This window comes from Felis catus, chromosome D4 (genome assembly GCF_018350175.1).
Source record: "Felis catus isolate Fca126 chromosome D4, F.catus_Fca126_mat1.0, whole genome shotgun sequence".
Classification (NCBI taxonomy): Eukaryota; Metazoa; Chordata; class Mammalia; order Carnivora; family Felidae; genus Felis; species Felis catus.
The window spans coordinates 40,369,593-40,395,167 of record NC_058380.1 but is presented as its reverse complement, the minus strand read 5'-3'; the positions used below and the strand labels follow the sequence as shown (position 1 = coordinate 40,395,167).

Genomic DNA, 25,575 nt, shown 5'->3' with positions numbered 1-25,575 from the left:
AGACAGAAAGCGGACTAGTGGTTGCCTAGAGATGGGAGAACTGGTGTATGTGTGGGTGTGTGTGTGTGTGTGAGAGAGAGAGATAATTGAAGGGTATGGCATTTCTTTTTGGAGTGTTGAAAATGTTCGAAGATTGTGGTATTGGTTGCACAACTCTATAATATACTCAAAACCAGTGAACTGTGTGCTTCAAACGGGTGAATTGGACCGTGTGTGAATTGTATCTGACTACGTCCGTACCTGAAAAAGACGAACAATTATTTTGAGCTGTAGAGCAGCGCAAGGCACAAGTGTACTTCTGGTTTTAGTTTGTGACTTTCCATGCCTCCTTTTGCTCTGTGATGACTGTTATGTTTTTGCAGACACAGAGATTGTTTTCAAGTTGAATTTTTATCACAATTTAATTTTTCTAGTGATAGCTGTTGGTTGTACTGGAGGCCCCTCTCCAGTTTGCTGAAAGCTCCATTTCCTGGAAGCAGCTGGCTTAGTAGAAGGGGAATCAGGCCATCTGGGCTTACAGCCCCAGCTCTGCGGCTGTGAGACTCCGGAAGGCATACCTCATCATTCTAGGCCTCTGGTTTCTTTTAAAATGGGATGATGATATTCCAAGATACCCAGATGATATCCAAAGTTTTCTTGTTCTGACATTGCCTGATTTGTTATCTTAAATAGAGGCTTTATCTTTTGATGAATGATTCTATTAAATGGCAGCCTTTGTAAGTGTTGCTCCTGAACCTCCTAATCGTTCAGGTATTATCCCAAGATAACGGTCTTATCCTTTGGAATGTTCTTTTTTTTTTTTTTTTTTTTAAGTTTATTTATTTTGAGAGAGAGAGTGGAAGCACGAGTGGGGAAAGGGCAGAGAAGGAGAGGGAGAGAGAATCCCAAGCAGGCTCTGCGCTGTCAGCGCAGGGCCTAATAGGAGCTTGAACTCAAGAACCGTGAGATCATGACCTCAGTTGAAGTCGGCTGCTTAATGGACTGAGCCACCCAGGTGCCCCTCCTTCGGAGTGTTCTAACCACAGAAGTAACATGAAAACTTCCATGGTGATAAACATGGCAAAGGCCATGGAAGTTCAAGAAAAGTCAGAGAAAATTATAACAGTTAACTCCCATTTCGTAATTGGAAAAAGATGGGCACTGATGGAATGGTTAGCCCCATACTCAATATATTCTCCACATGGGGAATTAAATATTGAACATAGCTCCAGGGATGAGGACCTCATTTGGATCATTTTTGTATTTGGAGTAACAGAATGAGGTTGAAATGTTAAATGAGATTTTCTTTATGGTTAAAAAATTAAGCACATCATTTTGATTGATAGATGTAGGTGAAAAAAGTCACCCATACTTTTGCTACTATAACACAATTAATTTAGGATTTTAGTTTGTCCCATCCTAGCCTTAGTTTTATAGTTGTAACCGTAGTGTGCCTGGATGTGTACTAATTTACTTTTTTTTGCACTTAATATATCATAAACTTTTAAAAATTGAGGTATAATTGGCATATTACATTGTGTGAATGTCAGATGTGTACCATAATGATTCAGTATTGTGGACTCTAATGCAACACTAAAAGTCTAGTTAACATTTGTTACCATACACAGCTACAAAAAATTTTTTGTGTGTGTGTGTTGAGAACTTTTTTTTTAATGTTTATTTATTTTTGAGAGAGACAGAGACAGAATGAGAGTGGGTTAGGGGCAGAGAGGGAGGGAGACACAGAAGCAGAAGCAGGCTCCAGGCTCCGAGCTGTCAGCACAGAGCCTGATGCGGGGCTCGAACTCACGAGCTGTGAGATCATGACCTGAGCCGAAGTCAGACGCTCAACCTACTGAGCCACCCAGGCACCCCTGTGTTGAGAACTTTTAAGATCTGTTCTCTTAGCAACTTTCAAATATGCAAGTATTATTAACTATAGTTACCATGTACATTATAGTCCCATGATTTATGTATTTTATAATGGGAAGTTAATACCTTTGACCCTCTTAACCCATTTCTCCCACCTCCCATGCCCCACCCCTGGCAACCGCCAATTTATGAGCTTGTTTTTATTTTGTTTGTTGTTTGTTTTACTTATTTAAGAAAAAAAAAGTTAAAAAAATTTTTTTTAATGTTTTATTTATTTTTGAGATAGAGACAGAGCATGAGCTGGGGAGAGGCAGAGAGAGAGGGAGACACAGAATCCGAAGCAGGCTCCAGGCTCCGAGCTGTCAGCACAGAGCCCGATGCGGGGCCCAAACTCACACACTGCGAGATCTTGACCTGAGCCGAAGTCGGACGCTCAACCGACTGAGCCACTCAGGCACCCCAAGAAAAAAAGTTTTTTAATGTTTATTTATTTTTGAGAGAGAGAGAGGCAGAGCTCGAGTAGGGGAGAGGCAGAAAGAGAGGGAGACATAGAATCCAAAGCAGGCTCCAGGCTCCTAGCCTGTCAGCACAGAGCCTGATGCAGGGCTTGAACTCATGAACCATGAGATCATGACCTGAGCCGAAGTCAGACACTTAACTGACTGAGCCACCCAGGGGCCCCTGTTTGTTTTAGAGTCCACATAGAAGTGAGATGTATGGTATTTGTATTTCTCTGACTGACTTATCACACTATTTAGCAAAATGCCCTCAAGGTCAATCTGTGTTGTTGCAAAACGGCAAGATTGTATTTATTTATTGAGAGAATATTGAGATGAGAGAGAGAGAGAGTGCGCATGCCATGAGCATGCACACAAGTGAGGGAGGGACAAAGGGAGAGAGAGAGAGAGGAGGGATGAAGGCAGAGAGAGAGAGAGAGAGAATGAATCCAAAGCAGGCTCCATTCCCAGCATGGAGCCTGACATGGGGCTCGATCTCATGAACTGTGAGATCATGATCTGAGCCGAAATCAAGAGTTGGAAGCTTAACCGACTGAGCCACCTGGTGCCCTGAGATTTTATTTTTTATGGCTAAATAATATTCCACTGTATGTGTCTACAACATTTTCTTTATCCGTTCTTCCATTGATGGCTTCTATATTTTGACTATTGTAAATAATGCTGCAATAAACATGAGGGTGCAAATACCTTTTCAAGTTAGTGTTTTCACTTTCTTTGGATAAATACCCAGAAGTGGAATATTCGAAGATTGTGGTACTGGTTGTACAACTCTATAATATACTCAAAACCAGTGAACTGTGTGCTTCAAACGGGTGAATTGGACCATATGTGAATTGTATCTGAATACATCCGTACCCGAAAAAGATGAACAATCAGTCGAGCTTTAGAGCAGCACAAGGTACAAGTATACTTCTGGTTTTAGTTTGTGACTTTCCATGCTTCCTTTTGCTCTGTGATGACTGTTATGTTTTTGCAGACACAGAAGATTGTTTTCTCTTAGACTTCTAAGTTGTTGTTTAATGGCTCTTAGAATAATTTCAAAAGCTTCATAGCCCTGCATGGAGCTAACATAGCATAATTTAATCAGCTCTTTGGTATTGTTGGGCATTTCGGCTGATTTTTCCATATTTAAATTAATTCTAGGAGTGCCTGGGTGGCTCAGTTGGTTAAACCTCTGACTTCAGCTCAGGTCATGATCTCGTGGTTCATGAGTTCGAGCCCCTCATCGGGCTCTGTGCTGACAGCTCAGCCTGGAGGCTGCTTCGGATTCTGTGTCTCCCTCTCTCTCTGCCCATCCCCTGTTCGCACTCTGCCTCTCTCTCTCTCTTTCTCTCTCTCTCTCTCTCTCTCTCTCAAAAATAAACATTAAAAAATTTTTTTAAAAATTAATTCTAACTTTGACATCATAAGGAGAAGAAATATAAAAGAGTGAAAGCTGAATCAGTGGCCTGATTTGCTAACAAGGTCAAGGTTTCAGGCAGGATAGTTGAAGAAGCCCATAGAATAAAAAGCAGTGATGTTCTGAGGTCACAGACAATACCCCATCCACTTACCACAAAGAGCTATTCTGCAAATATAAACTGGTAATCACGGGAGATGAGATAAATGGAATGATCTACTCCACTATCCACACAAAGGTCATTTGCTGATGGAGGGTGAGTAATACCATTTCCCATATTAAAGGAAGAGTTTTTATAAAGAACCATGGTTCCTTTTCTCTTCTTTTTTCCTCCCCCTTACCGAAAAGTTTTAACACAAAAGCCCCTTATGAGCTGGAGGTTAGATAGAGTGGCCGAAATACTGAGGTATTTATCTTCATGGACTGATGATTCTTTGTGATTTCTGGGCCCCATGGAAACAAGTGGATGAAAAGACTCAAGAAACTGGGATCAAAAAGAGAAATCCAAAGTTTGTACTATTTAACAGAGAACCAAAGGAGCGTATGTAGAAGTACAGACTTACAGACTCACTATGTGAACGTTTTAGACTTCCTCTGTATGTTCTAGATGTTCTGTCACGAATGTATTTTCTACTTAGTTTCTATATAGAGAGTTGTATTAAACTTCTTTACTATTGTTTTCACAATTACATCTTTACATACTTTTAATTTTGTTACTAAATTTTTTAATGTTTATTTATTTTTGAGAGAGAGAGAGAGAGAGTGCAAGCAGGGGAGAGGCAGAGAGAGAGGCAGACACAGAATCTGAAGCAGGCTCCAGGCTCTGAGCTGTCAGCACAGAGCCCGATGCAGGGCTCGAACTTGAGGACTGTGAGATCATGACCTGAGCCGAAGTTGGACACTTAACCAACTGAACCACCCAGGCGCCCCTCCATGTGACCCATTTTTAACTGTACAGTTCAGTAATGTTAAGTATATTCACATAGTTGTGCAGCCAGCCTCCAGAACTTCTCAATACCCATTAAAAATAACTCCGTTTCCCTCTCCCCATAGCCTGTGGCAACCACACTTCTACTTTTTGTTATGATGAATTTGACTACTGTAGGTTGCTTGTATGATGGAATCCTATATTATTTGTCCTTTTGGGACTGGCCTATTTCACTTAGCATAATAGGCCTCAGCATACATCCATGTTGTAGCATGTGTGAGAATTTCCCCTTTTCAAGGCTGCGTAATATTCCATTGACTGTACACATCACATTTTGTACGTTTGGATTGCTTCCACTTTTTGGATGTTACAAATAATACTTCTATGAGCATGAGTTTGCAAATATTTTTTTGAGATTGCTTTCAGTTCTTGTAGATATATGCCTAGAAGTAGAATTGCTGGATCATATGGCATTTCTATTTTAAATTTTTTGAGGAATTGCCACATTGTTTTCTCTAGTGGCTGCACCATTTTGTATTCCCCCCCGCCCCAGCAGTCTGCAAGGTTCCAATTTCTTTATATCCTCCCAATACTTGTAATTTATGGGGGTTTTTTTTGGTGGCCGTTTCCTTGTTTTTTTCTTTTCTTTCTTTCTTTCTTTCTTTCTTTCTTTCTTTCTTTCTTTCTTTCTTTCTTTCTTTCTTTCTTTCTTTTTTGGCAGTAGCCATACTAATGAGTGTGAGATGATCTTTACTCTTCAATGTGAAAGAATTAAAAAAGGAAAAATATTTCTTTTTTATTAAAATGTTTTTTAAATGTTTATTTTATATTTGAGAGAGAGAGAGAGCACGAGCGTGAGCAGTGGAGGGCAGAGAGAGGGGGAGACACAGAATCTAAAGCGGGCTTCAGGCTCCAAGCTGTCAGCGCAGAGCCCGATGCGGGGCTCAAACCCACGAACTGTGAGATCGTGACCTGAGCTGAAGTTGGATGCCACCCAGGAGTCCTGAAAAATACTTCATTTTGATTTGAGTGTTATGTCAACATAAAGTTACATCATTTTGAAATTTAGGTGAAATGAAACCACATGAAAGTTCACCTTAAAAAATGAGATTTCACAAAATGCACCTTTGTAACATCCATTTGGGCTTTTAAACAAATTTTAGTATTCATTTTTGTTCAGCTAATTTGTCTACTTTAAATTAACTTGCTCATTTGAATACTCTTAGATTTTCCATATTAGTTATAGAATTATGATAGGCTAAGAAAACATTGTTCCTGCCAGTAGGGGAGTTATCTAGGATTAAAGCCCACATATCTACAAACCAATTGGGAAAATGGGTATGTTTTTAATAAGTGCATATGTAAAAACCAGGAGGCGAAGGAAAACCTCTTTTTATTAATTGGAGACATTTGGGGGCGCCTGGGTGGCGCAGTCGGTTAAGCGTCCGACTTCAGCCAGGTCACGATCTCGCGGTCCGGGAGTTCGAGCCCCGCGTCGGGCTCTGGGCTGATGGCTCGGAGCCTGGAGCCTGTTTCCCATTCTGTGTCTCCCTCTCTCTCTGCCCCTCCCCCGTTCATGCTCTGTCTCTCTCTGTCCCAAAAATAAATAAAAAACGTTGAAAAAAAAATTAAATGGAGACATTTGTAGATTGTCCCCCCACACCGCCCCCAGAAAAGTAGACCAGCTCGTTTCTTGTGTTTTCCCGTAAACAAAAGGGTTTTGGTTCAGTGCAATGAATTCTGATACTTGAATGTCTATCCTTTGTAGTACCGAGAGAGCCCAGGACCTTTATATAGTAAGAAGTCCTGAGGGACTATTGAGTTTTTCTCTATTTGAGCAGTCTCTTCAGCCTTTACCTCAAAGCTTATTTGGTCCCTTACTAGTTGGGGGACAGGTTTAAAGGAGTTAATATTATGTATCAGACTATGCATGTGCAGTGCAATAGAAGCTTAGAAAACCAGACTGTTCTCTCCATTCGTTCCTTACTCTTTTTATGATCCGTTGAGATGATGGGCTTAGAGATATTTAAGCGGGGCTAGGGGAAGCTCAGACAGATGCACCGTACTTTGTACAATTCTGTTTTTGTATGTGTTCCCTCTGGCTTAAAAAAAAAAAAAAAAAGTTTTCCTTCCTGAAGATTATCTTTGCCAGATTTTAGACGTGAAATTTGTGATAATTTCTTCCAGGTCCATTGTTTTATGCAGGGGAATGACCAGATTTCCATCTCTGCTCCCTCTTCCTCCCCAGTAGTGACCTTTCAGTAATTAAGCTCTTATCTTTCAGAGCAAGGGGCAAAAGATCCAAAATTGAAAAAAAAAAAAAATGAAGTTGTAAAACTGAGGTGTTGGGAATCGAATGTGTTTCTGCTTCTCTTCCTCTTGGCAAGTGTCTCTGAAGTAAAAGATGACAGAGGGTACAGTTGGTGTTCTCGTCTGACAATGCAGTTACGAAAGGCTGGTTATGGATGCAAAGGGAAGGATAAGGTTTAATAAGAGAAAAACACTTGTTACCATGCGTGGAGTCAGTGTCTGCTCTTAATTCCGTTAGTGCTCCATTGGAAATCTAACTGAGCTCATCATGTAGCCAGAAGTTGGTAGAGTAGTTCTGCTTTGACTGCTTGCTTTGTGGAATTATATAGCGAACATGGTCAGGGTTACATAAAAGGGAAAATGCTACTCGATGGCTTTTCACTTGCTAAATCTATTCTTAAATTTTTCCTTTGGTGCATTTCAGCTGGTTTCTAAAAAGTTCCGTGTGAATATTTTTGTAGTTTCGGCTTCAGGCTTTCTTTTTCCTCAGCCTGCCCTCTGCTTTATTAAGTTAAGCAGATCTTTTGTGATGAAAATGTGCTTTGGCAGCATTATTGGATATTTTTCTTGGAATATAAAATGGAAATTGTGTGTTGAAATGTTCATCTGTGAACTTGCCCATGAGGTTGAGAATCATGATAAAGCATTCCTATTTTAAGGGAAAATAATCATCCGACAGTGTTCTGTGGTGAGGAAATAGTGGTTTTGCTAAGGTTTTTGGAGGAATGTGGTGTTTTTGAGCCCATTTTCCATATCCTTCATTCATGATCTAAATAAAAGCTAAGTGTGGCTTTACTGGTACTTTAATTTTCCAGCAAGATTTGCTGTTTCTCAGCAAAACCATCACTCACTGAGCACTAGAATTTTATAAGACAAACTTTCAAAAATGCTAATACAGAACTCAATAGAATGCATAAAAATGATACTAAAAACTAGCATCCAGTATGGTCCCTAAGGGTTCGGTTCTAGGCCTGGGAAGATATTGCTTCCTGTATGTATATTTCAGTGAGCATCCATGCTTAGAAGCATGGATATGTTTGTGTGTGGGGGGAGGGTGGGTAGAGGTTGAAAAATAGTCCTTAATTTTAGTAGGAAAGGTAATGTGATATTGATACCTGTGATTTTTCTTGGTGAATGAACTATCAGAGCTTAGAAGCGAGAGGTGAGTGTCAGCTGATTTTAGCACCTAGAGGTAAAGTGATCCCCTTCCAGTTGGTTGAGTAGCATCATTAACCTCCCATAAACAAGCAGTTTACTAACTAAAACACCAGCGTGTGTTGGTGCACCTGCCTGGCTCAGTTGGAGGCATGTGCGATTCTTAATTTTGGGGTCATGAGTTCGAGCCCCATATGGGGTATAAAGATTGCTTAAATAAATAAAACTTAAAAAAAAAAAAAAAAAAAAAACAAATCCCCAAGCCACACCAGCGTGTGTTAATGGTGATTTCTGAGGTTTGTACTGGAAGCAGGAGGATCTCAATATGAGGACTCCCAGGCCTCACTGGTTTGGTTGACTGCCCCTCCAGTCCCCTGTGTTTGTGGTCACAGCTGAGCGTGTAAATTAGCAGTGTGTCTTTGGAATGACTTAGTTGCAGTAACTTGCAAAACCCCCGAATTCCGAATTCCGAAGTGGTAGATGTGAAATGGCTACCTTTGTCAGGTTGATGGCACGCATAATATGATTCCTTTTGTTTAACATTCTGTAGCCTTGCACTGTAGGAAGGCAAAGGGTCGTTTTCAAAAGGGAAAACGTGGTGAAAGAGAAACCTTCACATTAGCCTCAAGCAGTTGCAAGTTTTGCGAGGGTTTTAGGTAACTTACATGCACTTCAGAACCATTTTGCCTAATTTTATGACATAATTTCCCCCCAAAAGAACATAACCTGGGAGAATTGATAAGTTGTAAACAGAATGATCTGGAGAGGGCATTCTACTTCCTGAATTTTTAATGGGTGGGAAGCCATCTGCTTCTCCATATGGAAGTGTTATCCGCTTATGCGTGAAGCCAGCACAGTTAGACGCCAGAACCACAGGACGAGGCAGGCTCCTTGCTCCTCACTGCTTTACCTTTTATAGGATTAATAAAGCTCTTGCTTCATTTAGAGTTCAGGTTTCCTATTGTTACATCTAAGGTTACATAACTCCAAGAATGAGCACCTAAAAAAAGATTTTTTTTTTTATAGTACGCATTTTTTTTAGGATCTCAAATATTTTTTTAAAGTTGATTTATTTTGAGAGAGAGAGAGTGAGCAAGCATATGTGTGTATGTATGTTGGGGAGGGGCAGGGAGAGGGAGAGAGAAATCCAAGCAGGCCCCTTGCTAACAGTGCAGAGCCCGACGTGGAGCTCGAATCCAGGAACTGTGCGATCATGACCTGAACCTAAACTAAGAGTTGGAACCAGCCACCCAGGCACCCCTGAGAAAAGATTTTTAAGTGGATAGAGTGAACCCCTTAGTAAATTGGTGTATTAATGTAGTGAACTCTCTATTCTTTTAATTTAAAATATTTTCATTGTGTTTTATTAAGTGAAACATAACAAGTGCTAAAAATACTTCCCTTGTGTTTAAATGATACCTCTGAGGAACACCTGGGTGGCTCATTCGGCTAAACTTCCAACTCTTGGTATCGACTCAGGTCGTGATCTCTCGGGTTCGTGAGTTTGAACCCCACGCTGGGCTCCATGCTGACAGCAGGGATCCTGCTTGCGATTCTCTCCCTCTCCCTCTCTCTCCACCCCTCCCCCACTGGTGCTTTCTCTCTCTCTCTCTCTCTCTCTCTTAAATAAATTTGAAACAAAGATCCCTCTGAAACCAAATAGCTATTGGTTCTGCCTCTTAATTACGATGTTTAAGTGTTTCTCCTTTTGTGTGTGATTTCTGCTTGTTTTGCTTTAAGGCTTGAGCGACTACTCTGTGGACGACGAGTGCCTGGTGAAGCTGCTGAAAGGGTGCTGCCTGAAGAACTTGCAGCGGCCCTTGCAGGCGGAGCTGTGCTTCAACCACGTCGTCCAAAGGTACCGACAGACAAGGAAGCCAAGCGGCGTGTGCACCGTGGTTTCCAGGAAGTTGCTGTGAGACAGTGATGGGTTATCTCCCGCTGCTGACATTTTCCTCGGTGTTCCCAGGGAGAGAATCCAGTAGTGTTCTCTTCGTCCTTTGAGGGCAAAGCTATAGACCAAGAAGAACATGGCTGTATGCATTTCCACTGGGTAGTTTAAGCAGAACCCTAAGTTCTGTGAAAACTAAACGTTGTTTTATACGAGAATGTAGGAGGACTGGTCAGGACAGGTGTTCTGATAAGAGGGAAGCGACCATGTCTCTTTCCCAAATAAGTAATATACTGCTTTAAGGAAACAAAGAAGTATCCCTTGAGTTCTATTTTACTCGTGTTCCTGGAAGGATCAAAAGGATGACCCATTTGTGCTATGTGTTACGTTTATCGAATCTATAGTGAGTTGTTGGCTCACGTGTTTTGTAATTTTGGATCGTGAGCTCCCCTCTTTGGGGTTTTGTCTTGAGATGCCTCTGAGGCTAGGATTGAAGAAGAGTTTCTCTAAAGTGATTTTGCTTTTATTTCTGCCAGATGCCCTCAAAGCAGTTTCAGCCCAGGCCCACTTTCATGTTAATATCATTGCTTAGAGGTCCTTGGATCATTTGAGCCATGTAAATTTGTTTTTTGTTTTTTTTTTAATGTTTATTTTTGAGAGAGAGAGAGAGAGAGAGAGAGAGAGAGAGAGAGAGAGAATGTGCAAGGGAGGGGCAGAGAGAGAGAGAGAGGGAGACACAGAATCCGAAGCAGGCTCCAGACTCTGAGCTGTCAGCACAGAGCTTGACGTGGGGCTGGAACTCATGAGCCATGAGAGCATGACCTGAGCCGCAGATGCTCAACCTACTGAGCCACCCAGGCACCCCAGGGCCATGTAAATTTGAATTGCAAATTCATGTGGGGGCAGGCCTATTGGTTATTAATTTCCCAAGGAATGTGTTTTTTTCCTTCCAACCTGGAGTGCAGGCCAAGGAGCCAACTTCCCTTGTCTTCCTACTATGCCGGGGAGTGGGTTTTTCCAATCTGCCCTTTCTCTGATGGAATATGGCCCCTGATTTATACAGAGGACTCAGTTCTGCTCTTATGTGGGCATAAGGCCTCATCTCCCGCATGGACATTGAGATATAAAGCCCTGGTTGATTAAGGCTGAAGCATATCCCAATACTGCTTTGACATCATCCACACACTTAGAGTTCTGACTTTCTTTTGTTGTTAGTTTGAGAGTCTTTTCTATGTTCTTGTGAGCCTAGCTATGCATTTGGAAGGGCGTTACTTATATATATATTTTTTATTGCTTCCAGATGTTTTATGGTCAGATTTCATAATATTGCTGAAAACAGAAGTGTTGACAACTTCTTTATTGACTTTTTTTAGCCTTATAAAACTTCACTGTATAAAATAATACAATGTTCTTATATCTAAATGGAATCATTTCCTGAACCTGTTCATCTTTTTTAGGAGGATGACCTTGTGTTTTCCAGGGTTAATCTTTGAAGATCTGCATACATTCATCTTCCTAAGGGGCGTGAACAATGCTTAGTGCTGGATTTAGATTAAGGATTAAAATAAAAGTTTAATATATTCAAAGCATATTACTTATTGGTATAGTTTATTAAGTTCTTAGACTTTATAATGACAGTTCTGTCTGGTAATAGGCTTAGTGCTGCACCTGTTTTCTGAGGAATGGGGAAAGTACATGCATTGAAAGGGAACAATTCGTCTCTTCTGTTAAGACTTAATCACTTTTGATTCATTCTTTTAGTGAAAAGCTACTGAAGTATGACCACTACCTAGTGCCATTTACTCTGTTTGAGTTGGCCTTTTTGTACAAAAGCCAAGGGGAAATTGACAAGGCCATAAAGACCCTAGAAACTGCAAGGTAAGTGGTGATGGCAGCTTTTCCTGCTTGCTAGAGAGTCTGGAATGTCAATACCAGTATAACAGCAGCAGTAATGTTATATGCTTAGAGGTTAAAACCTTAGTGAAAACTTAGTAATGATGTTATGCTCATGTGTTTTGCTGTAGTTGTGCTATTTCTAACCTTTTTGACTCTGTGACTATTTACAAATATTGTGATTGTGGGAATCTGTATGACAGATTTCGTTTTGTTTTTTTTTTTTTTAAGTTTTATTTATTTTGAGAGAGAGAGAGTGAGTGTATATGCATGTGCGAGTATGGGAGGGGCAGAACGAGAGGGAGAGAGGGAATCCAAGCAGGCTTCAGTGTGGAGCCTGATGTGGGGTTTCAGACTCACAAACTATGAGATCATGACCTGAGCTGAAATCAAGAATTGGATGCCTAGCCTACTGAGCCACTGAGGCACCCCTATATGACCGATTTCTAACTTACTCTCTTTTGTATTGGGGTTGGCAAACTCTATAAAGGGCCAGATAATAAGTATTTTTGGTTTTACAAAAAGTTAAGGTCTCATTGCAACTATTCAACTGTATATGAAAGCAGTCATAGAAGATAATATGTAAATAAATGGGTGTGTCTGGATTTGGCCATTATTTTGGTCATGATTTGCTGACCCTTGGTATATTCAGCCATATCTCTCATTTCCTTGAAGAGCCAGTGATTTGAAGAAGCCCTCGGAAGCTCTCCCTGGCTCTCTTTTCCTCTTGTCTACTGTGGTAATTTCAAAGCACTTTCATTTCTGCTAGACAATGGCTCTCAGACTTGTGATCATGGCTCACTTAGCAGAGACAAAACCCCTGTGGTCTGTTTGACCACAAACCTCTTGAATGCTTCTTACAGTGGAGAAAGAATGGCATAATAGCTTTAGGCTATAAACAGCTTAGTGATTCATTGGTTTGTTCATTTACTCAAGTTCAGCAAGTATTCACTGAGCACTTATTTTGTGCCGGACACCAGTAAAGGCTCTAGACAGACAACTATACATAAGCAGGCAACTTACTTAGAGGGAGATGTTGAATAAACAAATAAATAAGAAAAATAGCAATGGTACATGCTTTGCTGAGATTTACAATATGGTACAGAGTCCCTGGTATTACTTTAGATTGGGTCGAGTCTGGGAGGTTTCTTCGAGGAGGTGATATTGTAGTTGAGATTCGCATAATTAAAGCCAGTCTTGAGAAGACTGGGTGGGGAGCATTCCTGGCCGGAGCCACAGCTAGGCAACCTCTGAACTGGGGGGTTGAGCCACTAGGTAGTAAACGATACTTTTTACTGAAATGAGATATACTTAGAAGAGGAGGTTCTGGGAGAGGAGAAAACATACTTCTGTTTGGACCGTGGTATTTTGAAGTGCTTGTTAGGTGTCCGTGTGGAGATGGTGAGTTGGCAGTACAAGCATGGAGTTCAGTGCAAACGTCAAGGCCAAGTGTAGAGATTTCAAAGTCACCAGCACAAGAGACAGTGATATTTGAAGCCACGATACTTGATGAAACCATTTTGGGAAAATTATAAAGCTAGAGAAAGAGGTCCAGTGCAGCGCCTTGGGATATGCCATCATTTTAGAGATTAAACAATAAGATTCAGAAGAAGTGGCCAGTGAGTAAGGAAGACATCCAGGAAAGCCAAGCGAGCAAAGTGTTCCAAAGAGAAGACAGTGGTCAGTTGTGATCATGGCTGCTGAGAGGCCAGGCAAGCTGAGTCCAGAGAACTTGGCAGCATGAAGATCAAGTGACTTTGACCAGTGAGGGGAGAAAATGGAGTCAGCTGCTTCAGGCCATTTTCAGGATGTTTTGCTGTGAATAAAGCATAGTAATGAGGAAGAAGCTTTGGGGGCATCATGGAGCTGAGAGAGGCTGCTACTGCTGCTGCCTTTTTTTTTTTTAAAGGGTGATATCTGAGTGAGTCACTTTTAAAGCTAATTTGTTGAGAGTGAGAATGACTCATATTTCAGCTGACATGTATGTATCTTCAAATCTAACTATTGGAAAATTAGAGACTATAATTACTGTCGTTCGAAGTATCCGTTATTTGGACACACTTGGTGTTACCTAAGGAATGCACAGTAAGACAAATTTATAATGATGAAAATAAGACTGGCAAGTCACCACTAAACGGGAAGACCATCAGCAATCGAAAGTCACCACCAGCTCAAGCCAGTGCTGATGATGCCTCCGTAAACGGACTTCCCGGACATCTCGGGACTGTCAGCTGTCTGCACTTTCCCTTATGTAGTTGGAGCTTCGCAAAGTTGCCAAAGTTAGTGGCCAGACCTTTGGGAAACTTTCCAGTCACATCCTTTGGTAAACTCTAGTAAGAAGTTGATTCAGTTTATGAATAATAACCCATATTGTGAATAAATAATAACCCTTATGACGGTTACTATTAAGTAGTTCTTAGACCTGTGTACAATGAAGAGCTATAGAAAGAAACGACTGCCACTGAAAGGAAGGAGTTACAGCTTGCCCATGGACCAGGGCGGTGTGTGAAAGCAGGAGCCCAAAGTCGAAGCCATTCTGTTGCGCTGATTCTTAGCAATCCTAGCAGACAGAAGTGACCATGAATCATCTAATAAACAGAGTAGTCAGCGAATCCGTGGATTGTTATGGCCCCTTCTGACCTTGTCACACAATAATTTTTGGCCAGACCATTGTTACTTGCATGTGGAGAATAGGAGTAATTGTGGTGTCACCACATCATGTGGCTGTCTTTGTTGTAGTTGTTGCGTGAGCGTTTCAGAATGATTTTTTTTTTTTTTGAGGGGGTGGGGAAGTGGTGATTGATGATGTTCACCCGAGGCTGCCTTAAAAATTCCTGGCTTAGAAAAGGAGCTCAACTATTTAGGAATAATAGTCCACAGAATTTACGAAACCCTCTTCATACGCTTCTTGCCTCGTTTGTCAATGGCTTGCTCATTAAATAGAACCTTGCTACTCAAAGTATGACTTTCAGAGCACTGCCAGGAGACTTCTAGAAATATAGACTATTGCCATCCTCCTTGCCCCACAGGATCAGAATCTACATTTCCCCAAGATCTGCTGTTAATGCCTATTCAAGTTTGGAAGCAAATAAGTAATGAAGATGAGAAGAAGGGGAGATGGTGGTATTGCCCTTGGATATGAAGGAATTTTGACATTACAATTTTATTGTTATTGTCTTTAGAAACAACTACAAAGATTACTCCATGGAGTCCAGACTACACTTTCGAATTCAGGCAGCTCTTCACCTGTGGAAAACAACTTCCTCAGATTGATCAGAACACGAAGGATGGAATTTTCCCTCAGCACCGGCATCTGCTGTAGATCAGGCCTTTCATTAAAGTGGAAAAGTGATCTTGCGAATGAGAGACAAAAAACTAATTTTATTGTCAATATTTTCTATCATCTCTGTGGTTTACTGTTGACCTGTGTCTGTGTGGTTTTTTTTTTTTCCTATGAAACGATGTTCAATATCGAGTACTGTCCAGAAAATTCTTACATTTTGCCTCTCCGAAAAGAATTTCATATTAGATTTGAATTGGAGAGTGAAGAAGTCTTTTAAGGGACTCACAAAATAATGAAGTCTAATTAGATTATTTATTTTTTTAATGTGGTAATTAATGTTTAAGTAGCAAATGGCTTATAAGTTGAGCCATTTTTAGGTTTGTTGGTCAGAGATATTTTGTTGCCTAGTATTTAAATGTAAGAGGGGAAATAAAAATCACCTACATTCAAAAAAGATTAACAATAACCTGAAGTGTCCTGCATAAGACAAGCAGTGGGTGTGAATAGGGACAGGATAATGTCCTTAATAGGATGAAGGGAACTATATCTAGAAAAGATGGTGACATATTAGGTTTTGTTTTGTTTTGTTTTTTATTCTTCATGTATGTTAAAGGTAGTGACATTTTTGAGAGACTACCCTTTTTTTTTGAATGTACTTAAGTCTGTTATAATAACGAAATTCAAAAAACTAAAGGGAAGAAAAGTCATATTTTAGAAATTATCCTCAACCTTAGCAATGAGAGTCTACAATACATATGTTGGTTATTTTTGTCTATAGGAAGTAAATTTCCTGCTGCTTTAAACGATATGTAAAATATCAATAATTTTTATACTCGTGATGTTGGTGAGTGAGATCTAATTTTCTAATCTCCCTAGCACTGTGATGGTTCCTTGTAAATATCCGGACTGTGCTTCGTCCTTGAACTAGGAAACACAATCAGGACAGGATGCAGCGGAGAGCCTGGCTCTGCTACTGATTAGCAGTCATTGGGGTGACCTTTAGGGAGCCCCCTGCTCTCTGTATCAGTGTATTTTCCTCATCTGTGAAATGGAAAAAGAACAGATGTCTTTCTAGGTCTCTTTCAGTTTTATAACGGTCAGTCTGTGTATTAGGTATTTTCAGCAAACGATGTCAAACTGTTCAGCCCAAACGATTTCCACAAAGTGTGTGTCTTATTTTGCAGTCATCACTGTCTGCCCCCACTTCCGCCATTTGTATGTACTGGGGCTAATGACAAGATGGCATCCAGGGCGAGGAAAGACAATTCATGGATCCATAGATCGGGGTTTTGTCCTATTTCTATTCTGTGTTGAAGAATAACTTACATGGAAGCTGGAAGCCTCTGCAGTTTAACAGAAACAGCCCCAGATTGGGAGTCAGGAGCCCGTCTCTGTTAGTCCGTTGTTCCTTGACATGGATCAAGTCTCATCCTTTCTGGGACTCAGTCTCCCCAGTGGGGATAGCAGCGCAGTGCTTGGTGCTTGTGATGGCTCAATTAGATAATGCATATGATGGCTTTTTGTAAACTGTGAGAGGCTATGGGTTGCTGTAATAATTCTGATTTTTATGCACTGATTACAATATCAACACAAAAGTATTGGCTGAGTTTGTGGTCTCTGATGTAAAATGAAAGAAATGTGTGAAATTCAGACACCTTTAAATTTATTCATGTGTCTGGCATAACCCAGATTATGAACTTGCTCGTTACTGTTTGTTTCCTGATACGTAATTCTGTACCTAGCAGGTATTTGGTCTTGTTTTCTTATAAGGTACTAATTCTTGACCAATGCTGAGGCTATCTTTCCGACGGAAAATGATTAATATAACTTGAGTCAGAGTACTAGCCCTTCAGATAGCATGTTGGTAGCTATCATGTGTTATTAATATGAATTACATAGCTTTACTTGAGGTCCAGGCAAGAGGAAATGGAATGAACTGCTATTACAATGTCAGCAGTGGAAAATATGTTTAATAATTATTTTGTATATAACTTGAGAAGTAGTTTATAAATCCCTTTGAAGAGCTTTGGTAGCATTATTTTTTTAAAGTATAAACTCCCATATTATATTGTTTTTGTGAGAAGCTGCAGGTCACAGCCAATGTCAGTGAAGACTTCTCTTTCTGGTGTAATATAAAAAAAATATAAGTTAATATTGGTTATTTTTATTTTATTTTAATTCTTCACTGCCAAACAACTGTAAAAGAAATTCCTAGCTCCTGTTAAAATTTTTTCCCTTATTTTTTTTCTTATTTTGTTTTTATTTTTCCTTCCTATTCTTTTTATGGTTATCTGGTAATGTGGATAGTGTATCCAATGAATGTTTAAGTGTTGTACTATCATTAATGCTACAAATATTTACCTGTTTCCTGTCCTGTTTAAGATGCCATGGTGGCCTCGGTTTCATGTTACATCAGCTAATACTGCATTTTTGGAGTTATTTTGGATTCAGGGTGCTTTGTGAAGAATGAGTGCTGAAGTGACAATATTTTATCTAATGTTTTGAGGGGCATATGTGATGGGTTTGGGCTGCCAATGTGTCTGACAGTTTGTGCAATTTGTGTAGTTTTTGGTATAATTTTCTTTCTTTCTTCCTTTTCTCTAAATGGAGAGCCAGGGTTCTGATTAGTGCTGTATACATTTAAGACTCAAGTAGAGGTTATGCTTTGTAGGATTGGTGACAAGGAAGGCGTGATTTCTGCTTGATAATTAATGGAAGATTAACTTCATCAACTCTTACATGGACATGTATTTTAATGTGTCTGTGCTTCTTGTGGATACAGGGTCTCAAGGTACATAGGAAAAGGAAGGTCGTTGATTCTGTTTCTTCTACACGTGAGGTAGAAACTGTAGGGAGGTGAATTTCCAAATAATCAGCACCGAGGAAGATTTTTAATCGTTGAAGCAATCTGTCACTATAACTATCTCTTTTGCAAAGGAGGAAGTTTAGCAGAGCTATGTGTCATTCCTACTTGGCCTGGAAACTTATAGGTGAACTTAGAGGTCACTCTAATGAGTCTTTGATGAGAGCTTCAAATCAGTGCGATGTGTATATAAAGAAGGCGGCTTCCCCCCCTTTTGAAGACTAATGAGTCTTTCTTCTCTTGAAGCTACTTGTAGATGTAGTTACATTGTGGTAGGGACTAATGGTCCCTACAGTCATCATGATTCTACTTCTCATCCTTCCTTTTAAAGTAGGTCTCCTAATGTTTTCCAATAATGGTTTTTCTTCCTTTGGACACACTGAAAATAATAATTACAAAAAGGTCTTTGTGACTAACTTGAAAGATTTCTGGAGTTACTCTGATTAATTCTTTATTGATTTCCATTTTTACATATGTGTTTTTTCTCTTAGTTATTCTCTCCATATTTACAAATCATAAATTCAAATGCATTTAGTTAAAATGAGTTAAGGAGGATGCCAGCGATCGTTTAGATGCCCTAAGATATTATAATTCATAGGGCCTGGGATGAATCTTGGGAAATTATCTCCTCCCCTCACTCAACTTCTGGATAGTGGTGTTTCTCCTTCAGTCCTGCTCTGTCTGGCATAGTAACCACTGGCCACGTGGGACTATTGAGCACTCAAAACGTGGCTAGTGGCTTGTGTTGGAATGATGCTGAGTGTTGGGGAGTGCTCCTCTATACATGCTGAGGTTCTGTTTAAAGTAAAGGCCTCCCAAGGGCATGCTTCCTGGAGTTCTGGCTTTCCCTTGCTGTCTACTGTGATCACCCAATCACTACAGTCACATTTTCAGTTCTGGCTCAAATATATGTGTGTGTGTGTGTATATATATATATATATATATATATATATATATATATATATCTGTGGGGTTTGCTTTTTCTGTTCAAGTGCCCATAAATTTTCATCTCATCATTGATCAGCGTCATCTTTGATCCTTCTCCACGCTCTCAGAGCTCCGTAAATACTGCATCGAGACCATATTTTTAACATTGTTCTTTTAATCCGATTTTATAGACATTCCTTCCTTTTTCAGATGCAGTAGCACAAGCCATTCGAGTTGTGCTCACCTTTGCGATGTTAGTAGATTTTATGATTAAAATAACATTTTCTAAGGTTAACATTATTCTGAAGAATGTGGTGGCCTTTTCAATCCCTGTATATTATTAATGTTTCAACATTGACTCAGCTATGCTAATATGACCATTTAAGGAATATTAGGCACTAGTTACTCACTTAGAGAATAATTTGGCAGATAGTTTATTTAAAGTTATATATTTTATGGGGCGCCTGGGTGGCTCAGTCGGTTAAGCATCCGACTTCAGCTCAGGTCATTATCTCGCAAGCTGTGGGTTCGAGCCCTGCGTCAGGCTCTGTGCCTACAGCTCAGAGCCTGGAGCCTGCTTCAGATTCTGTGTCTCCCTCTCTCTCTGCCCCTCCCCTGATTGCTCTCTGTCTCTCTGTCTCTCTCCCCAAAATAATAAACATTAAAAAAATTTTTTAAGTTCTATATTTTAAACCTTTTACTGCCTATTATTAATATTTTTAATGTGTATGTTTATTTAAGTGTTACATATTCACATACCTGACATATTTTTAATCTCTTTAGACATGTCTAGATCAGATGGGTAGATCGATAGAAAATAGCTTATAAATACTAAATAGACAATGTTTTATCCTGCTCTTTCAGAAAGGGTGCAGGATTTCCTCCAGATTGTCTCCCCTCCTCCAGACCAGTTATTCACATATTGTTCCTTTTGTATTATTTTGCTTATTGTGAAACCCCATTCCTGCTTCCCCATTGTTGGTAGTTTTATCTTTTTCCCTCTGCTGTTAGATTTAGTTACTATTGAACTTGAAATGAAGGACACATCAGAATTCATCGTGAGAGCAAATACCCTCTCTGTCGAGCAGTTGCTATCTGATTTTGATGGCGTTGAAGTCCATTCCAGTCTGTTTATAACTTCAAAACTATAGAAAGAAATGACACGGGGACTGTGTTGTGGGTTCAGAAGGCTGAGCAGGTTCTTGGCCTGATCTGTCCCAGAGGGGTGTGTGGATCTAACTTCGGAGGAAGTCCAAGCCCCGTTTTGTCCAGTTTACAAATGTGTCAGCACAGCAATACTGTATGTAGTACAACCCTGCCTGGACCTTACAGTATCCACCTCACTGTATTTAATGCCTACAGATCAGATATTTAATAGGAAATCTCAAGGTACTTTATAATACCAAACTTCATGAAGTAAAACTTGTTGCATATTAATATACAATACACCTTGTAGGTTAATCTAGTAGTTCTTAGAAACATACAATTTAAATGATGAATGTAAGGGATGCTGGCATATCCCAGTGGGAGCTTTTGTTTTATTGCTGCTTAGTATTTTCCTGTAAATTTGTTTTAATTATTGGTAGTCTGTTTGCCATCACTTAGGAAAAAAAAAAAAGTTCGTCTCAGTGTAACAGAACTGATGGCCAGAGAAATTGGATACAACGGACATGTTAAAGAATATTGCTTATCGTTTTAGTTTTAAAGCAGTTAGGTTATTTTGAAATGCTAGAAGTTCTTCCTCAATGTGAAGGGATGACATTCCCTGCTTGGGAAATCATAGAGACATATTAATTCCTTCTTATATTTATTGGAACCAAGTGTCCAGGTTAGTAAACAAGTTTAAACAATTTTCATTAATTACTTCATTTTTTACCTGAAATGATTTTATTCTTCATAGTAGATAGTTGCTTTCTATACAGTGATTTATTTTTTTAAGAAAAGAATTTACATGAAAAAAGATTATGGTAAACAGTATAAATCTTAGGGTATTGATTTAATGGTCGAAGGAAACAGTAGCATTGGGTACGGTTTTTTTCTTTTCTTCTTTTTTTTTAATATGAAATTTATTGTCAAGTTGGTTTCCATACAACACCCAGTGCTCATAGTGTTGGGTCTTTGATTTGCAAAAGGAGAACACGTGTTCCACTGATAAGTGCTGTCCAGAAAAATTACTTCATTCTTACCAGCATGTCGCATTCTCGGCTTGTCTAAAGGGGAAAATTTTATAAGGAAGTAGCTCATTCCTTATTATTTTTTCCCTTTGCTAACTGTTGACATCCAAACGCCTGAATGAATTACAGCTGAGGCAATCATATGCTAGCGTTTTAAATATTTGTTTGCAGATATTCATAGAACTCTTGAATTTTTTGGTGTAAGTTGCTAAATCAGATGTAAAGGTAAAATATATATTTAATAAGTGAGAAGTATTATTTTATTACTGAAATTTATTTCTAAAGCAAATTTATTTTGTAGGTATTTCACTGAGGAAATTTTACTTTGCCTTAAAACACAAACAAAATCAACCTGTCGTGTGCTCTGCTTACCTAAGAACCCTTAATGTTACCTTGTTATGTAGATCGATTTTTAAATTCTTGGAAAATGTGTATTTTTCACTTTTATTTGGATTAAACAAAAATAGTTAGAGGTCATAGACTTTGTAAATCAGTGTATGCTATGGTTTCTTGTTGAATCATCTAAACTACCCGTACGTACTTTATAATTCAATGTTTTATTAGTAAAAATTGCCAACATTTTATCTCCCTCTTTCTCTTCTCATTTTACACTTGAACTTAGTTTCCTATCTTTTCCATTCCCAGTGGTCACAGTTTTGCAGAGCAAAACATTTTTAGAAATTGAAGATGTGTGAGTTCTATGTAAGATGAATGTGTGAGTAGCATCCATCTGCTGGTCAAATAGACATTGGATCTGGTACCAGAAAATGAAATAGATTGTGGCTATAAAAGCATTTTATCAATATAAGTCAGGCAGAAAGAAGAAAACTGTGAACCCCTGGTGTTTTTCATGTAAACACTGTATTCCCAATGAGTATTTGCTTGCCGATTCTGTTAATGTTATCACCCGTGGCTTGTAAGCTAATGCTGATATGACATCTACATTTTCAACATGAAGACAACAGTTCCTGTAGCATATTTTTAACATTAAGACATTTTTGAAAACAGATGTCATCTTCGAAGTTGTATTTTTAAGTGCAAATAAATCCTCCCAACTTGAAAGTCAACACGCTTTATTTCTCGTTCCTCAGTATTACAGAACACTCTGCGTTACTAGATGCATGTTTGAATTACCAGGTACTCTCGGAATTCTATATTCTCATTCCTGCAACTGGCCTACCTACAATATGCAATTGAATTGTGATACCGTCTTTTACGTACCTTTCGCTTGATGAAGTTACAGTCTCATTATGGTTGGTCTACAGGTAGAAGCTGTACACAACACCTGTTGCTGGTCTTTAATTGTAGCGTGATGTACACTTAGAGTTTTCTTTCTTGATAAGACTTTTTAGAACCGTTTCAGGCAAATGGGAAGGTCTCTCTTTATGCCATGTTCTTGGCTGAGCACGAGACATGAAGGGAGAAATGGGATGGTACGGTTGTCTTGAGGGAGGATTACATTGTCTTTCATCTTTTTTATCATCTGTTTCATAGTTGGGAGATTCAGCTTGGCTGCTGATACGTTAGTTTAAGGAGGAATCGTTAGCATTCAGTGTAACACAGTGGAGAAGAATTGGTCTCTGAGAATCAGGAGGTCTGTATTTGAGGCTGAACTCGGCTGGGTAATGGCATGTGATCCTCCTCTCCAGCAACTTAACTTCTCTGAGCTTTGCCTAACCCCACCGTAAAATGGGGGCAATTTCACTACCTCCTTTGGCGAGAAGGTGTGAAAGAACCACAAAGGGCTGATCTAGTGTAAAATGCTTTCTTCTACTCCTTTAGATGAGTTAGGGTAAGTTAATATCTGTCACAACATAGGGTAAGTTAATATCTGTGACAACATAGGTGTTCCTGCCAGTGGGTGGCTTTTCTTGTGATTCTGTAACCCAAGTTCATTGTCTTGGGGCTCTGTTGTCTTCAATCCATGGCTGGTAAGGTCACTCTGTCCTGTTGCATCAAGCTGCTGAAGCGGGAAAAGCATGGAGGGGTGGGAGAGGGGGGTGGCGCACATGATCTGTTCACATTCCATTGGCTGGAGCTCAGGCACCTTGCTTCACCTAGTGACAAAAGAGGCAGAAAAATGTAGTCTGTGGTCTCAGGGTAAAAGAGAAAATGGGTATCGCCAGCAGTTGGCATGTCTCTGCCACATTCCCATTTGGGCTGGATCCACCGTGGTTCTCCTAGCGTGGCCCATGCTTTCACATTTGTCTTTGTTGTCCTTTGACGTATGGGATTTTACAAAGTCGGAAATTCATTCATTACAACTCTTTGGATGGGAATAAAATCAGCTCGAGCTAGTTTAAAACCAACAATTCTAGGAAGCATATAATACATGGGTAAAGGGTGTCTCAGGGAACCCAGGGGCAGGAATGTGAGAGATCTTCAGGAAGTATTGGAATTCAGAATAAAAAGCTTTAGAGATCATTTTTGCTCTGTCTCCTATGCATCTACTTCCTTCTCAGCAGATGAACCTCTGCTTGTGGTCCATGGGCTGCACGATGAGAGGAACATGACTACGGCAAAGGCTTGTGTTTCTGTCATGTGCCATCTCTGCTTCAGGCCAGCGAGGGATCCACTCCACACCGTCCTCACGCGGGGCCCTGGGCTGCCGCAGTCTCCACCCTCCTCCATGAGAGTGGGAAGAGAGCAGGGTATATAGGAATTGGCTCTTTTTTTTGCTTCAAGTTTTTGTTTAAATTCCAGTTGGTTAACATACAGTGTAATATGTATGTTTGTGTTTCTATGAGTTGGCTGTTAAAGCATCCACCTGAAAGTGACACACAGTTCATGTTCAAAGCATATCTTAGAGCTTTACTTAACTTCAGCTGGGCAGGAAAGCACAACGCTCTCAATGTGCCTGGAAGAAGTGCCAGAAATAGTTGGTGAACAGCACTAATGCCCGCCATAGTCCAGATACTTGGTCTGTTCTCCTTCCTTCACAGAAAATACACTCATTGCTGCGTGGAGGGAGATAATCCCACATCCCATCCAATCGTGGCATCTCATGACATGCCCTGCAGTCTATTTCAAGTCCAAATGTAGTTCCAATTCATCGGGATACCATGGACTAAAATGTTTTTTGCCCTCTACACACAACTTACATACCGGTTGAGCAGAGGCAGGATAACCCCAATAGAGACTCCCACTCTGACTGTGAAAAGTGAAGCGTGGGAAACACATAACAAACACTGGTCTGTTACAAAATCCCGCACTCCCTATCTGGGGAGTGGAGAATGCTTTTTGATTAGGCCTTCATCTCATTTCCTGGGAGTATCGCCCTTGTCGTTTTCTGTGACATCTGGTTTCGCTTTCTGAGAGGTTCTTTATTTTCCATGATTTCCTTGTCCACATCTCAAGTGGTTATCAGGGAAATTGCCCTCCTTAGGAACTGAGCAACTTTCTCAGTCCTTTTCTTGCCTCGTGATGAGGCCAAAGGATCTTTTTTCTTTTTTTAAGTTTATTTATTTTGAGAGGGAGGGAGGGGAGAGAGAGGGCAAGCATGGGGAGGGGCAGAGAGAGAGGAGGGGAGAGAGAATCCCAAGCAGGCTCTGCACTGGCAGCACAGAACCCAATGCGGGGCTTGAACTCAGGAACCGTGAGATCATGACCTGAGCCCAAACCGAGTCAGATGCTTACCCCCGCGGAGCCACCCAGGTGTCCTGAGGCCAAAGGATCATTTTAAGTTGCAGAAGTTCCCATCCCTTTCAGGGAAGGTATAATTCTCTAAAGAATTAAGTCTGGTTTTTTTGGTGGTTGTTTGTTTTTTCCTGTTTTTGTTTATTTGTTGTGTTTTGGTTTTTTTGTTTTGTTTTGGTCGATTTGATGCTGCAGCATGTACCAGATAATCACACCATAGTGTATCCAAGAGATCGTTTTCATTCCCATGTCCAACCTCCCTTGACTTAATTGATAAACTTAATAATATTGACTTGAGTCAATACCATCTCTGGGGTAAATTTCTACATTTAGGGCCAGGGTATGCTATGGTAGCAACCCCGTGTCTCAATAGTTTAAAATAACAATACTTCAGGGGCGCCTGGGTGGCTCAGTCGGTTGAGCGTCCGATTTCAGCTCAGGTCACGATCTCGTGGTCCGTGAATTCAAGCCCCGCGTCGGGCTCTGGGCTGATGGCTCAGAGCCTGGAGCCTGCTTCTGATTCTGTGTCTCCCTCTCTCTCTGCTCCTCCCCTGTTCATGCGCTGTCTCTCTCTGTCTCAAAAAAACAAACAAAAAAATGTCAAATGCCTTTATTGAAGTATAATTCAGATACGGTCAAGTGTACTCCTTTTAAATATACAAGGCTACATTTAGCGTATACTTTTGTGCAAGCACTGTCACAGTCAAGCTTTGAACACCGCCTTCACCTTGGGAAGTTTCCTTTTGC

General features: G+C 40.1%; 1 protein-coding gene across 1 annotated transcript in view; it reads left to right on the top strand.

Annotated features, from left to right (window-relative positions):
• The window catches only part of TTC39B (tetratricopeptide repeat domain 39B), a 125,413-nt gene extending 107,746 nt beyond the window's left edge, over nucleotides 1-17,667 (top strand). Inside the window, 3 exon segments of the mRNA XM_023242337.2 lie at nucleotides 9,902-10,019; nucleotides 11,814-11,930; nucleotides 15,128-17,667. Of these exon segments, the coding sequence (XP_023098105.1) occupies nucleotides 9,902-10,019; nucleotides 11,814-11,930; nucleotides 15,128-15,218 (326 nt within the window). The 3' untranslated portion in view covers nucleotides 15,219-17,667.
• Nucleotides 17,668-25,575: the final 7,908 nt, after the last annotated feature.